This window comes from Carassius gibelio, chromosome A16, assembly GCF_023724105.1.
Source record: "Carassius gibelio isolate Cgi1373 ecotype wild population from Czech Republic chromosome A16, carGib1.2-hapl.c, whole genome shotgun sequence".
Classification (NCBI taxonomy): Eukaryota; Metazoa; Chordata; class Actinopteri; order Cypriniformes; family Cyprinidae; genus Carassius; species Carassius gibelio.
In genome coordinates, this window is record NC_068386.1 from 20,461,956 (window position 1) to 20,477,989 (window position 16,034).

The 16,034-nt window shown below is 37.2% G+C and overlaps 1 protein-coding gene across 1 annotated transcript in view; it reads right to left on the reverse strand.

The window, feature by feature from the left end:
- LOC128030864 (SNF-related serine/threonine-protein kinase-like) overlaps positions 1–14,070 on the reverse strand; it is a 53,208-nt gene extending 39,138 nt beyond the window's left edge. Inside the window, exon 1 of the mRNA XM_052618926.1 lies at positions 13,339–14,070. Coding sequence (XP_052474886.1) covers positions 13,339–13,927 — 589 coding nt within the window. The 5' untranslated portion in view covers positions 13,928–14,070. The remainder of the gene's footprint in view (positions 1–13,338) is intronic.
- Between the last annotated feature and the right edge of the window lie 1,964 nt (positions 14,071–16,034).

Sequence of the window (16,034 nt, forward strand, 5' to 3'; positions counted from 1 at the left end):
GAACAGGTACAGTACGCTCTTGCAGCTTCAGTGCATGCAGGGAAGGCTCTTATTTTGTATGTCAGTACAACAACGACTGTTCACTTCCTGCTATCTGTGCCTCAAACGTGTAGCTCTGCAGTGCTTAACAGCTGCCCGTGTCATGCTCACAGATTTCGATATACTTCCACACAAATGACATAGGGAACGATTAGAATGTAGTCTGTGCTCGTGAGAGCACTTCCGGAAAAATCGGCCGATTGCGTATCTTGAGCAAAAACCGGCCAATTACGATTTATGGCCGGTCAACTGGTGCATCCCTAATCGGCAGATACTCCGAATTTTCGGTATCGGATCAGAACGGTTCTGAAAAAATGGTAGCGTTGCATCCCTACCATAATTCTTTGTAAAGCACATGCCAATTGTTTGAAAGCAGCAGCCTGTCATTCAGACAGTAGTTCAAAGAATGGTATTGTTAGTTTAAAAATAGCATTGACAAAAGTACTGGCATTTTTGACCTAACCAAGTAGGTCAAAAACATATAGTAAAAATGCCATATTAATGTATTAAACTTTGTGATAATGGTTACATTGCAAATACATTAAAAGCCATCCAAACTACTTGTGTAAATCATGCACTTGTAAATTTGATTTACATTTTTCTTACTAAAGATATTGTGGCATAATGTGGAAATTAAAAATGTTTAATTTTGGTTTCATTTTACTAAATTTAAAAGTGAAACCATTAAAATTCTGCAGTAACTAGCATACATGCCATTTCATGATGCTCTGATGAAAGTTAACTTTAGTTAAAGTAATTTATAGCAGGCATGAGACACTCTAGGAGGTGAACCTGAGCTGTCGACTTGAGCTGAGGGAATCTGCTGGAAGTGTGGAAGAAAGGTGAGAACATTCTCACACAAAAGCTGCACTTCAGTTTTCAGTGGCTACATGCACCCAAATAATCAATTTTTAATCGGATTGACGGCTCAATTGGATTGAAAAATTTTCATATAAACACTTTAATCGATCCGATTGAGCTTGATCCGAATGAAATTCCAATCCTTTTGAATGGGGTGGTTTATTCCTCTTTTAATATGATTGAGCATGCATGTAAACACTCGATCGGATTGAACCATGAAACTGAAAGGACTGCATGTTCAATGACGCAGAAATAATGTAATGACATATGATGCACGGAACGAGCGGCTCTTCCTTTTGAATAAAGTGTTTTTAAATGCGTGTCCTGTCATTTTAAAACTCTCATTTCACTCGGCACCTGTGAAGGGGAGCAGGACAGCCTTGTTTTTGGATAGATGCAGCTATAAAAGAAACATCACACATGAGGACACTACAAAGTGTTCAGATGTGACTTGTCTGTGCAAAAAGTGACATTTTCCTCATTTGGCTGAACTTGAAGAACAAATGCCGAGGTACCATTTTTAAAAATGCTTTGCAGGAATTTGCAGTAAAAAAATAAAAATAAAAAAAAATAATAATAATAAAATAAAAATTAATAAAAAAAATATTAATAAAAAAAAATTATATATATATTCCTCAGTATAGTCTTATTGATACATTTTACTTTTGAAAGCATAATAATGCAGGAATGCAATGTTTCAAACAAACCAAGAGACTTGCGAACTCTACTGTCATGGAGCCAATAAACCAACCAACCATGGTCAAGACTGAATCTACAGACATCAGTGTTCATTGTTCTGGAATTCAGTTTGTGTTTCCCTTGTTTAGATTATCATACAACAAATCAAACCAAAGTCAACACTACGGAGCTAAATGAAAACATGGAAAATTTGAGCTTTGCTATAAATAATAAATATTTCATATTACAAGGACATAATGTTGATGCAAAGAAGCCACTAGTTTGCCCTCACTTTATAAGGACACTATTTAATTAACAACATCTAAGGATGCAATTTGCCATGTGCTGCTGGTTACACATACTTCTGTGATCTCATTTGATTTGAAATAGGGCCAATACTACAGACAGAATTTTTAATTTGTTTGTCAGAGGCAGGTATTTCACCCTGCATAAAAGCCATGAGATTACATTAACTCATATAAAAATAAATGCATGCTAGTCTAATAATCACAGTCTGTGTCCGAGGCTTTTGCTTTAAAAACTAACTAAACAGACAGTACTAGATAAACACTGAAGTCTATTCTTAGCGTCAATCCAGTGAAGGCCTGGAAATGTGCAAACAATTTTACACACAATTCATATGAGGTCTAATTTTTTGCATTTATAAATAATATTTAAGTTTAGAATAACACTACACACATTTATATATATATATAGGATTTGAAAACATTTCCTGTTTTTATATATATATATATATATATATATATATATATATATATATATATATATAAACAGGAAATGTTTTCAAATCCTGTTGTGCATGCTTTCTCTGACAAAAGACTAGTTCAGGTGTTAATAGGTTAACTTGTGTTTGACTTATGCTTGAGTTCAGAAGCAACATCTGAAGGAAACAAACAAGATCAAACATGCATGATTCTTTTTAATCAGATATAACTAACTGGAGTGGAAAAGTCAAATTCCTTTTTAGAGTTGCCATCGTTTCAAATGATGGAAAACTTCACAAGCCTAGTTTTTCTCTTTAGTGCAAAAGTTCATTCATTTTTCAAGTCATTCATCCATAGTACCGTAGATGGCTTAAGAATTTCAATGAAAAGGTAAAACTGTAGTAGAAATAAATTAAATATTGTTCAGGAAAGTCGACCATCCAACTAGTAGCAGTCTGTTTCAAGGACAAATGATAGATTATGAATAGGGCTGTCACTTTTGTGAAAAAATCATTTTCGATTTTTAAGACATACGTGTCCATTGAATCGATTGTAAAATCGATTTTCCATGTCTAAAAAAAGACTGTTTCCTTTTTCAACGTCAAATAACGGACAACGTAAAGCGAGCGCTGGAAACGCACAAGTCAGAAGTTATTCTTATTTATTGACATGAAGTTTCTGGCAGAATAACAAAAAGCAACAGGAGTGCAACATTCTCTAAAAAAATATATATGCAGAGGGGATGGCTGCCATAACAAAAGAAAAACATCAACCCGACTGCATTTATGATTTAGGCATTTCAAAAATCTTCAAGATTTTAAATAATGATCTAATCCATTTCAAACAACTGTTTAAAAAATGAAACTTTAAATGGACTTGAGAACAGGCCATGTGTGATTTTTTTTATTGAAGGTAACCGACACTTAGGCTAGGCGGCACTAGACAGGCATGAAATGCGCAAAAAGGTTAGGGACATTACAAATGTATTGGACAGGAAAACAAGTCGATCAACATTTTCGGGGGCCAGAGCAGAGCGTTTTTTACTCACTATATGTCCAGCTGTTGAGAAGACGCGCTCCAACCGCACTGATGTCCCAGGGACACTCGGGTACAGCTGCGCAAGGTGGGGGATATTACTGCCAATTTTCCACCACAAAAGCCGGTCGCTGTCAGCTTGCAATGGTCCTTTTCATAACTCAGAACCTCTTGTAACTAGATGCGCGAATGAGGCTAATTCGCGTCTACCGCGCCGCGAGACCTCCAGACGCGCGTAAACGCGCCCTTACATTGACTTATCATTGAAATTATTTACGCCAGACGCTCTATTGGTGTTTGGTGTGAACGCAGCATAAGAGGACTGTCTAGCTTTCACAACGCATACTGCACTTTCGGAATTCTTTATTTTCTTTTTCTGCTTGGTTGTGAGTTTTGTTACATCAATATTTTTTAATTGTTTAATTATTTTAAAATTAATAGTGTACATTATTTGGTTAAAATCGATTCCCTATTTTCATTTTCGAAACTTTTTTGGTTGGTCCGATCGATTGTGCAATCGATTTTCAAACTAAAAGTGACAGCCCTAATTATGAATACAGCCGATGTAATTTATTTTTAGGCTTATTGTACAAAAATGTATGATAATACATTTCTGCCCAACATTAGGATCTAACAAAATATATTTAGTTGGGCCCCTTTCTAGATTCTCCAAATAACCCCTGGAAACTATTTAATTATATTGAAAATGAATCCCACTGCTCATCACTTTTATGAAGATGGAGAAGCCAAGGTTAGGACATCTTGGCATGTGTTTCCATTACTGCAGGGAGCTCTGCATCCATTAAGCCTGGGTATGTTCCATATCTCTCTTTTTAAAAGTGTTTGCAAAATGAGCAATTCAATACTGAGGGTCAATGCAAGCCATTAAGTATTTTGTTAAAGCTACTACATCAATTAGCTAAGTTCAACATTAATTAATGAAGGGAATTACATCTGTCTGCATCATATAACATATTTTTAGTCTTGTAATCTAGTTACATACAAAACAACAAATAGAAGTATGTGCAGAGCAGTATGTGCTACACACAACCACAATGCAGTGCAATGTTAGGCTAGCTATCAATGTCAGATAACCAATAAATGTCTTAAAATTGCCTAAAATTCTACATTTCTCCAAAATAAACAAAGACAAAACACCAAAAACTATTTTAAATGATACAAATGAGGTTTGGCACCCCAACAGTATAAATTATGAAAAATAGGTATTCATTTTGAAAAATGTTTTTCATTAATCTAGCAATTTTTATTAGGGATGCACCGAAATTTCGGCCACCGAAAATTATCGGCCGAAAACCGAAAAGACTTTTATCACCGAAACAGCACGGCCGAAATGTTGTGATGACGCAAACAGAAACCGCAACCTGCACGTGCACCAGCATAGCGCAGACCACGAGCTCCACGCGACATTCACTTAACACCAGTGAGAACATTCTCTTCTTATTCCTTTATTCGCAGCACTAAAACGTCTCCTAACAAAGAGATTAAGACGGACCACGAAGTAAAAACAAAGAAAAGTACAGTCTTATAAAGTCTGTGAGCACACGTCTCACTGAGATATTTTCGGATCCTCTGCACTTCATCGCCAATGTGCTTGATCCACATTTTAAAGACCATTACTTGGATGCGGAAATAAGGCAGCGCGCACGAGAAATGATCCAGGCCGCGCTGGATGCGGAGAACCCGCGTGGAGACGGAGAAGCGCCAAGCGCAGGAGACAGATCAGAGCGCAGAAAAAAGACTGGTCTCTGCACCAGATGAGTGGCATGCACCCTCGTTGTCTGATATGTTCAGTGGAATTCTGCAAGAAAGTGCCTCAAATAATAATAATACGTTGGCTATTTTGTTCTTAGGCTACTATACACACACACACACACACAAACATATATACATACATAATATCAGATTGTAGCCATATTTATGCTAGATTTTCTGCTAGATTTCTGCTTTAATTTGATAAAAATGTTTATTTATGCCCTGGCCCTATTTAAATACACTCTCTCAAATATTTCTCAAATGTCAGGCAGATGACAAGCTCAACTGCTCAACAGCTAGATGGTTATCTGTCTGAAGTCCCCATCCCCAGAAGTGACAACAGTCTTGGCTACTGGAGAAGTAATGCACTTTCTAGTCCTACATAGAAAAATTTCAAATGCACTTCACCTAAATGCACTTTGTTTTTATGAGAGAACTGTTCATTTTAAAACCTTTCTGCAGGCCAGTAGGCCTGTACATTATTATTAAATATACACGAGTGTACATTTTTAGTTTGAATTTTATTTTCTACTGTGCATTGTTGCAATGTGCTTAATAAATATTTGCATCATTTGTAATTATGTATTTTTATGTTTTTTTTTTTTTAAATAAGTAATGTAATTGTAATTATTTTTGAAACTTTAATATTAATTTATGCAATTGCAATGTCTTAATTTTAGTAAAGTTAGTACACGGTCATAGCAATAAATGCAACGGTACTAATAATTGGCATATTTTCTTCCGGTGTTTCGGTTTCGGTTTTCGGCCTTGTTTTTCTCTTTTTCGGTTTTCGGTTTCGGCCAAGAATTTTCATTTCGGTGCATCCCTAATTTTTATTAGTGACTAGTTGATAAAGTTAGTTTTTTTATATTAAAGTAAGTGAATATTAAATATATTCTACATTTAAAACTAGGAAAATTTAGCATGTACACCTGTGATATAGTACTGATCAAATCATTGGTATGTTTTTATTCAAATTTATTTTTATTTTTTTTAATATGGAGGTTATGTACAGTTTTAATCTTCCTCATCAGTGATCATGGCTCAAGCAACTCATTAAATGAGGAGGCATTATCTGATTTGCATGTTTCATATCAAGAGCTAAAACAAATTTTTTAATATTTTTTATCATCTTGGTCTTAGTGAGGCAAAGCAGGAGATGCATTAGCTACTTAGAAATAAATCTTCATTTGCCGGCAATGGCCAGTTGATGGATTGGAGCTTTGCATACCCTGACATGTCTAACGCCTCTACCACCTCTAAACCTTGGGAAGGCTAGGTCCCAGCCTGCATAAACTTGTACGCTTGTGTTAATTATCTTGAGGAGCTAACACAGCATTGATGAAAGGAATCCACCAACGCACTTCAGGAAGCCATAGTCTAATGATGCAGAACTTGAAGCTCAAATGACAGTTCCTCTTCATAACTGACAAGAACCACACTTGGCCTATCTAGGGTTAAGGGGGTTGTTCTGACATGTTTTCTGATAAAGAGGTTAAGTCGTGATTTTGGCAGCAGTATAGAGATGCGTTACAGTGACAGATAATTCAATAAATCAACAGATCATGCTGTGGTTAAACCACTGATCAGACTGCTCATACTGGGACAGTTTACCGTACGGCAAATGCATGTATGTAGAAACAGCTAACATGCTATTTTCACGCTAAATTCATTTTTCATTTCTTGGAAATTGGATTTGGCAAATTCCTTGCAATTGTACAAGCACGTTCACACCAACACAAATGTTTGGTACAAAAACTCGGCCCGGTTTATTGATTTATTTTTTCCACACAGCAGATGGCATGATTGAAAAGCAAATATACTCTCTGGCAGTATGTGGCACTTCATATTTTTTTTTATAAAAACATTACCAAATGCACATTGTTTTTGTTGCTGTTTTTTTTACAGTGTGATAAATAATTTTTGTTTTGTTTTTTTGACAATGTAACCTGTAATAAGCCCCTTTCACACTGCACGTCGGACCCGCAATATTCCCGTAACATTGCCTGGTCGCCTTCTGTGTGAAAGCAACCACGTCCCGGAATTGATTACCGAATCGAACCCGGGTCGGGGACATAGTAACATTGCGGTAATCGATCCGGAACGAGCGCTGTGTGAACAAAAGCCAGATCTAATTCCGTATCGAAGTGATGACGCGCGTTATCGCGCGACTCTTTTACAGGCTGTTTTGAAGGAAGATCAACATTCGTGACGAAAACATATGTGCAAACTGTAATAAAGCAGAGATCAGTTAGTTCCTCACTTTCCGCGCTGACGCAGAGATCGTTTGCTTGCTTCAGTTAAAGTATAACGTGCCAAGCGTTGTCGACTCATACATTACATGTCACGCGCTGATGTCACGTGTCGTTACGGGATCTTCACGGGTTGTGTGTGAAAGCACGCACATATACCGGGTCATCACTGGCAGTGTGAAAGTGCCAAATCTAGCGACCAGGGAACAATTACAGGAACACTTTACCCCTGTATTTGCCGGAATGGCAGTGTGAAAGGGGCTATAGTGATCACTGTAAGATCTCATCTCTCAATTTTCGTATTTTCCAGACTATAAAGCCCTATTCGGACGGGACTAGTTTTACAGGGGGTCGTTAGAGAAATCTGTGTTTCACAGACGTACTTGGTGATTTTAATCCTGTCCGAATCTGCCACGTCTGTGTTTTTCTCACACAACCTCTGTGATAATTTCAGAGCAAATTACCTACTGTTTTTCAGCAAACTCAGTGATCCTCTGAGAAAACTAATCCCGTCCGAATGCGAATGTCTGTGATTGCCGGTGATACTTTATTTCACAACGCATTTCCTTGTGTGTTTTGGCCAACGTGAATTACCGTAGATGCTCTTACCGCGCGGATGTTTGATATATTTGCTTAGCGGCAAATAAATAATAATAAAAAAAATAAAATCAAGAGCAAGATCGCGTAAACTGTTAATACCGGCTATTGTAATATCAGCATCGGGTAAGATTACTCACGTTCATTTATGTACTCAGTTACATAATGTTTTAATTACATTTAATAAACAAAAATTAAATAAAAAAAAAGGAAAACAAGTTAAACTAAAGGAACCACACATTAACATAGTTTTGTTTATACTAGCCATTTAGTATTTATTGTGTAATAATACTAAGGCAATCATTCTGAATGAATGCAATGCACGCATACAGAGCGCGTGATCTCTGTGATGCCCAGATGCACAAATCAGACCCTCCCACCTCTGTGATAAACACGGAGATGTTAGTCCCGTCCGAATTGGTAAATGAAAATCACAGACGTCAGGTGGTAAGAATCAAACTCAAACGTAGTTTAGAAAACTAGTCCCGTCCAAATAGTGCTTAAGTCGCACTTTTTTTAATAGTTTGGCTGGTCCTGTGACTTGTCAGGTGCGACTTTATCAACATTTATTTGACATGAACCAAGAGAAATGAACTAAGAGACATGAACCAAGAGAAAACATTACCGTGTACAGCCCACGAGAGGGCGCTCTATGCTGCTCAGTGCTCCTGTAGTCTACACTGAAAACATGTAGACAGTAATGTTTTCTATTGGTTCTAAATAAATGCGACTTATAGTCCAGTGCGACTTATTTATGTTTCTTTCCTCATCATGACGTATTTTTGGACTGATGCGACTTATACTCAGGTGTGACTTAGGGCTGCACGATTCTGGATAAATTGAGAATGACGATTTTTTGATCTCATATAGAGATCACGATTCTCCTACGATTCTTTATTATTATTATTACTATTAACATTATCATTATCACAAGTATATAAATTAATTCTTTTATTTTGCAAGGATTCTTTAAATTGATCAAGTGTGACAAAGACATTTATAACAAAATATTTCTATTACACACAATTATTGTTCTTCTGAACTTTCTATCAAAGAAACCTGAAAAAAATCTACTCATCTGTTTTCAACATAATAATAATAATAATAATAATGTTTTTTTTGAATGGCAAAACAGCATATTAGAATGATTTCTAAAGATCATGTGACACTGAAGACTGGAGTAATGATGCTGAAAATACAGCTGCACACCACAGAAATAAATTACATTTTAAAATACATTCAAGTGAAAGCAGTTATTTTAAATGGTAAAAATATTTCAAAACTTTACTGTTTTTGCTGTACTTTGGATCAGATAAATATAGTTTGGTGAGCAGAAGAGACTTTAAAAAAACATTACACATCTTATGGTTCAAAAACTTTTGACTGGTAGTGTATATATAATATATTTAAAACCCCAGTTTTTTTAATATTAGAATGATGAAAAAGTTGTTTAGATCACTGATTCAATGACTCACTCATAAACCTACTACACTTGTTTCATTTCTGGATGAATCAGCGTTTTTGAACGATTCTCTTGAATGAAAAATTAATTCATTGACAAATAAATTAAGACACTTGTCGCCACCTATTGGTGAAACAATGCAATCGACACAAACGTTATTTAAAGCGCAGTACTTTCAAAAGGGGATTTGTTATATTTTGATCGCTGCCATATAGACATCAATGTTTATATTTAAACTATAAACTTTATCCCAGTATTTCTGTGATAATATAAATGACTGTAAGACAGATATAATACTGTGTAGTTGAAAAGACTGTTTGTGAAGATGTTTCTTAACCAAACATGGTAAGAGCTCGCTCTGTGTCAGCGGCAGTGCGCGCACGGATTTGAATGATCCGGTAAGACTTTGTCAAAGGTTTAACAGACTTGGGGAATCGTTGTCTTTTAGAAATGAGATCGAGAGGGTGTCTGAATCGAGATCGCGATCTTTTAACGATTAATCGTGCAGCTCTAGTGTGACTTATAGTCCGAAAAATACGGTACAGAGCTCTTACTGATTTTTCATTAGGGGTGGGAGAAAAAATTTATTCTCCGATGCATCGCGATTCTCTCTTCAACGATTCTGAATCGATTCTAAACATTTCAGAATCGATTCTGAGCTTGTTTATTTTTCCCACATATGGCATGTATGCGCGCTAAAGACGTGGGTGGCTTCAATGCAAAGAATTTGCACTGTGAGATACGTGCAAATCGCTTGACAATCTGTGCTTCCACCCACCATGTTTTATTTTAGACATGCTTTAATTCATGCCATTTGGAATGCAGTACTATTAGATGCATGAAGCTCTTGCACTAACAGACTTTAACGTGCGTTTTGTGTTTGTTGTCCTGAAGCTCAATCGCAGCTGCGGTTAAATGAACTTTAATTTTCGAATACTTTTATATGAAATTGATGTACACACAGTCAGTTATATTTTCAGAGCAGGACAAAACATCTGATATCGAAATAGATCTGTGCGTGAATGCAGCCTGTTAAATCGGCCACTTTCTATGATCTCATCAGTAATAATCAAACGGCAATAATGCTGACGGAAAAAAAAATCCTCAACTATTGTCTGTAAGCTTTCGGACACTTAAAGAACACTTATTTTAAATAATCGTTTAAAAAAAATAGCCTGCTGTGCTTGTATAATAATAATAAAGTACATTTTGCACAAAATAAATTTGATATAAAATTTATATGAAAATGTGCAGTAATCTTGAAAACTGAGAATGTGAAACAAAGTGATATTGAGTTGATAATGATCATTAATTGGGTCAAAAATGTAGATCAAGAATAGTTTTGGAATTGGACCGTGACTCCCAGAATCGGATTGGATCATGAAGTGCCTGAAGATTCCCACGCCTAATAGACGTACATGTTGTATGACAACACTAGAGCCCGACCGATATATCGGCCGGCCGATATTATCGGCCGATATGAGCTTATTGCATTTAAATCGGCATCGGCGTTTATAATGGCCGATGGAACATGAGAAACGGAGTCTCATGCTTTACTCATGTTATGAGTGTTGCATAGTTTACCCACCAGAGGGAGCTCTGCAGCTCCAGAGTTGACAACAGCGCCAGAAATTCACTAGCGAAGAAAGCGATAAGCCAAGCCAGCCACGGAGATTTTTTTTCTGTTTTGACGGTGAGTCTGTCGTTCTTCATGTGAAATGATTTAGTTCATATACTGTATATACAATGATGTGGTAGTTCTAGCTAACGGTCCTATCATTATCACTTATAAATATTCTGTAACATCACTTACAGCCACTAATGCATTGCTATATTAGATTAGCCACGAAGCTAATACCATGTTTATCAGTGGAAGAGTGCGAACGTTAATAAGATGTCAAACTATAACGTTATCGTTTAACTTATTCTAAATATATCTGCAGTGTTTCCCACATAATGACCGGGTAACTGTGGCAGGGGGGCAATGACTAGAAGTTATGTACAGCGTGCCTCGAAAAAACAACAGCTGTTATGTTATTGAATGAATTCATTAAAAATAGGTCATTGCACTTACATCAAATCACGATATGGACGAATATCTGTAAGTATTAAGCCGGAATAGTCTTTTTAAATATGAATCCTGCATGTTCTGCGCGTCTCTGTTAATGAATGGCGCAGAAGCGCCTCTTCATTCATTAAACACACGTAAGCGCGCATTAAGCTCGCGGTGAATTCAGCGTCCGCTGTCTCACTAAATAATCATGTGAACACATGAACAACATCCCCAGAACTGCTCTGACAGTCACTTCATGAGCATTTGACCGTTTGATTTAAGTAAAAACAGCGCCACATCACATACACAGAACTGTAAATGTACGCCAACCCGTCAAAATAAAAGTCCAGTTAAAGGCTGTTGTTCAGCAGAATGTACAAAAGCCTATCATAGACCCGATTACTAAAATATTCGATATTTACAGCCTTATGTTATTCTAACGCTAATATAGCTTCCTTTTTAGCAGGCCCCTTAAATGCTTGCTATTAACTTGATTGAAGGTGGTTCTTCTCAAAATTGACAGCGGTGTGTTCATGACACTAACGTTAACCATTCAACTTCGAGTAGGTGGGTCAGAAATGATTAACCAGAGGGGACATGTAAATAAATGTGAGCTGAACAAGCGCTTTTTTTTATTTATTTTTATTTTTTACAGATTGTTTCAAAGCAGCTTTAAAGACATAACAGGAAAATGTTGTAATATTGTTAAATAGAAGTAGGTAATACCTATTGGTTGACAAATAAAAAAAATATATTTCTCATTTTTGCCTATGTAGGAGATCCCTGTTTATTATAATTCTAATTCTAATGATGACACGAGTAATGATACATGGTGATATTATTAATACACATGCTTATTCTTTCTCTGTCTCTTTCTGCCCTACAGATACCTGAAAAAGGTGAATGCTGTAGCAGCAAAGTGTGGGACTTCTTCTGCAAATACTTTAACTTTAGTATTATAATTTATTTACAGAACACACACAGACTGTTAAAACCAGCTTCAACTGGAAGAAAGTAAAAGTGTTTTTTTGACCATTAAAAAATATATACTTTTGATGTGCAATTGTTTAGTCATTGAGACTATAATCTAAGGCTTTTTTTTTTACATAATCTCTTCTGGAAAATGGTTTATACAGCCCACATACATAGAACAGGCAGATATTTTGCTATTGAATGTTGTGTAAGTGCAGTATATAGGAAATGGGTCTAATATCCAGTTTATTTTCAAAATCAAAATATCGGCTTATAAATCGGCTCTTTTCGAGTTAATATCGGCATCGGCATCGGCCCCCAAAAATCCATATCGGTCGGGCTCTAGACAACACTGTGATGCATCGATGCATCATTAATCGTAAACAAATCGAATCGTGGGCCTCTGAATCGTAATCAAATCGAATCGTGAGATACCCATGGATTCTCACCCCTATTTTTCATTAGATGTCAGTCTGTAACCCAAAATTTGCCAGAACTTTGTCTGAGGTGCATTTCTGATTTTATCCTGCTTGCCTTAGTCATCAACAATTTTACTGGCTCCAGCAGAAAACAAAATATAATTTCATTTTAATCAATTTAAGTTATATTTATTATAGTTTTAAGTTCAGTTAATGATTATTTTATGCAAAATAAAATAAAAAAATGTTTAATGGTTTTATTTAACAATAATAACTGTGATGGTGGTTTCTTCAAACAACCTTTATGCACATTATGGCAAACAACATCCTTAAAACATGACAAAATCACTATAATCCTTAAACTGTTTTTCAAGAAACTAAAATAATGAGGAAATAAAATGTGCATAAGCATTTATTAATTTTGAAAGAATTACTGAACCGAGTTACTATCCAGAGTTACAAACACACTTACCCACAGCAGGTGCATCATACTCATCTCCCAGCAGGATCTCAGGGGCAGAATAAGCCAGCGAGCCACAGCTGGTGGTCAACTTCTTTCCCGGCTGAAACTTATTACTGAAGCCAAAGTCGGTGAGCTTGACCAGGCCCTGTTTCTCAAAGAACACCACATTCTCTGGCTTCAGGTCACGGTGAACCACATGCAACCGGTGACAGTAAGAGATGGCGTGCACGATCTGGGCGAAATATTTCTTGGCCAGCTCTTCTTTCAGTCCCTCCTCATGCTTCATGATGTAATCAAACATGTCACCACCATCGCCGAGCTCCAGGATCAGGTAGAGTTTTGTCTGCGTGTCGATGACCTCGTAGAGCCGAACAATGTTGGGATGCTGGACCAGTTTCATACAACGGACCTCCTGGAACAGGTGACCAGTCGCGACCGTGTCGAGCTTAGTTTTGTCAATCACCTTGACTGCCACTTTTTCACCAGTGAAGACGTGACGCGCTAGTTTGACCACAGCGAAATGGCCACGGCCGAGCGTCTTGTCCAGGTCATATAGTCCAGCGATTTTTCCGTCATATCCGCGCTTGATTCCCGCCATGATTGCTGGTCCTCCGGTGGGATGGAGGGGGGAGTGGCCCCTGGAGGAGGGGTGGGGGTTAAACCGGAGGGAAAATCCAGCTCACTTCAGCACATTGGCTGGTAATGGCAATCCCATGGTGGCAGGTTCCTGTTAATAAGAGATACACAAGTACAAAAATTATTCATAAGAACGCAAACAGTTGTAAATTCATAACAGGCACAATTTTCGCATAATAACGTTTGTGATCTTGCATGCTGACACCACATAGAAGACCTTAAAGCTCTGTGTGACCCAATGGTTTGCCCAGTGCCATTACATTAACCAATTTTAGCCCATGGGCTACAAAATTGCTGGAGGTTCCAACACTCTTTTTCCACCCGTAAATATAGATGCACCGATACCGGTATCAGGCCGATACTGATACTGGTATCGGCCCAATACTAAGCTCCTGTAGTCGTAGTCGTTAAAATGCCCGATACCAAATGCAGATACCACACAGCATGTGTTAGGTGCCATATAAAGACAAAGAAACAGACAACAGAACAACAGACAGCAGAATGGAATTATTAGAGATTATTGTCTACGTGGGATATCTATGCAATGAATATAAATGTTAAACATTTAGTATTAACGCCTGTATAGCTGAAGTGTGCGAGCTGATAAAAGCACGCTAAATGGATTGAGCACGATGCGGCGGAGATGGGCGAGCTGGTCGAGTGAATATACAGTTCATCACTGGAAAGTTTGTAGTTCGGTCGGATGTGTCAAAAACAAGTACCATATTTTTCGGACTATGAGTTGCACCTAAGTATAAGTCACATCAGTCTAAAATACTTCAAGAACCAAGAGAAAACATTACCGTGTACAGCCACGGGAGGGTGCTCTATGTTTTCAGTGGTAGGCTTACAGGAGCACTGAGCAGCATAGAGTGCCCTCTCATGGCTGTACATGGTAATGTTTTCTCTTGGTCCATTTCTCTTGGTTCATGTCAAATTGATTTTGATCAATAAGTCGCACCTGACTAGAAGTCACAAGACCAGCCAAACTATGAAAAAAAGTGTGACTTATAGTCCGGAAAATAAGGTAAGTAAAACAATGCACAAGTTACTTAACGTTACAGAGAGAGATCGCATGAGAGAGAGAGCGCGAGCATGCTCGCACACTTCTGTTGCATGATCTTTGATAAACTAAATCTAACTAAATCATATAAAAAAGACAATTTATAGGGACATTCACTAAACAATTTATTTTCAACCTTAGGCATACATGTAAAATGAATCTAGCAGTCTGTGTGTAATGCGCTAGGCAGTACGTTACTACTGTCCCTCTCATTCTGCAACTGTACAATATATATTTCTACTTGTGAAAAAAAAAAATCACAGGAAACTTATAACGAGTGGTTCCCTGCATTATTACTGCAAAGCACGTCATTAAAGTACTAAGTCGCTGCAATGGAGCAGTTTGATGAACCATTGAGCAAAAACATGAACAAAGAAAGTAACAAAAACTTGTAAAATATATAGGGATGCATCGATCCGATACTCGGGATCGGTATCGGCTCCAATCCAGACATTTACTGCGGATCGGGTATTGGACAGACGAGACCGATACAAATCCAATATTGTGCACATACTATTCTGTGTTATTGTTGAGCCACATGGAAGGCACAAAAACATTATAAAGCACTAAAACAGTTTCAAGAAAATATTTCAAGTGTTCTAAAGCTGTTCAATGGTTCAATATGAGGTACAGATTAATACAGTAGTCATTAAATTCAAGTTCACATAAACTCTTCACTCCGCTGCAGCTGTCTGTCATCCTCCATTCAAACTGCGTTCGGTTACAGTCAAAACAATGAAACTCTCTTCAAGAGCGCACAGTAACTGAGGTTTAAAACTGTTCAAAGAAAAGGCTCATTAAACTAATGCACAGATTTAATACACTACGTATCAATATCTCTTCCCTTTGTACAAGTGAAGTCTGGTTCACGAACGAATCGTTTGATTTGAACGGTTCTTCTTAGTAAACCGTTTGAACGCCTTCACCAAGTAGGACTGAATCATTTAAACTGGTTCATTAATCCACAATTTATTTACTTTTTTTTAATGTGGACAACACTCCCTCG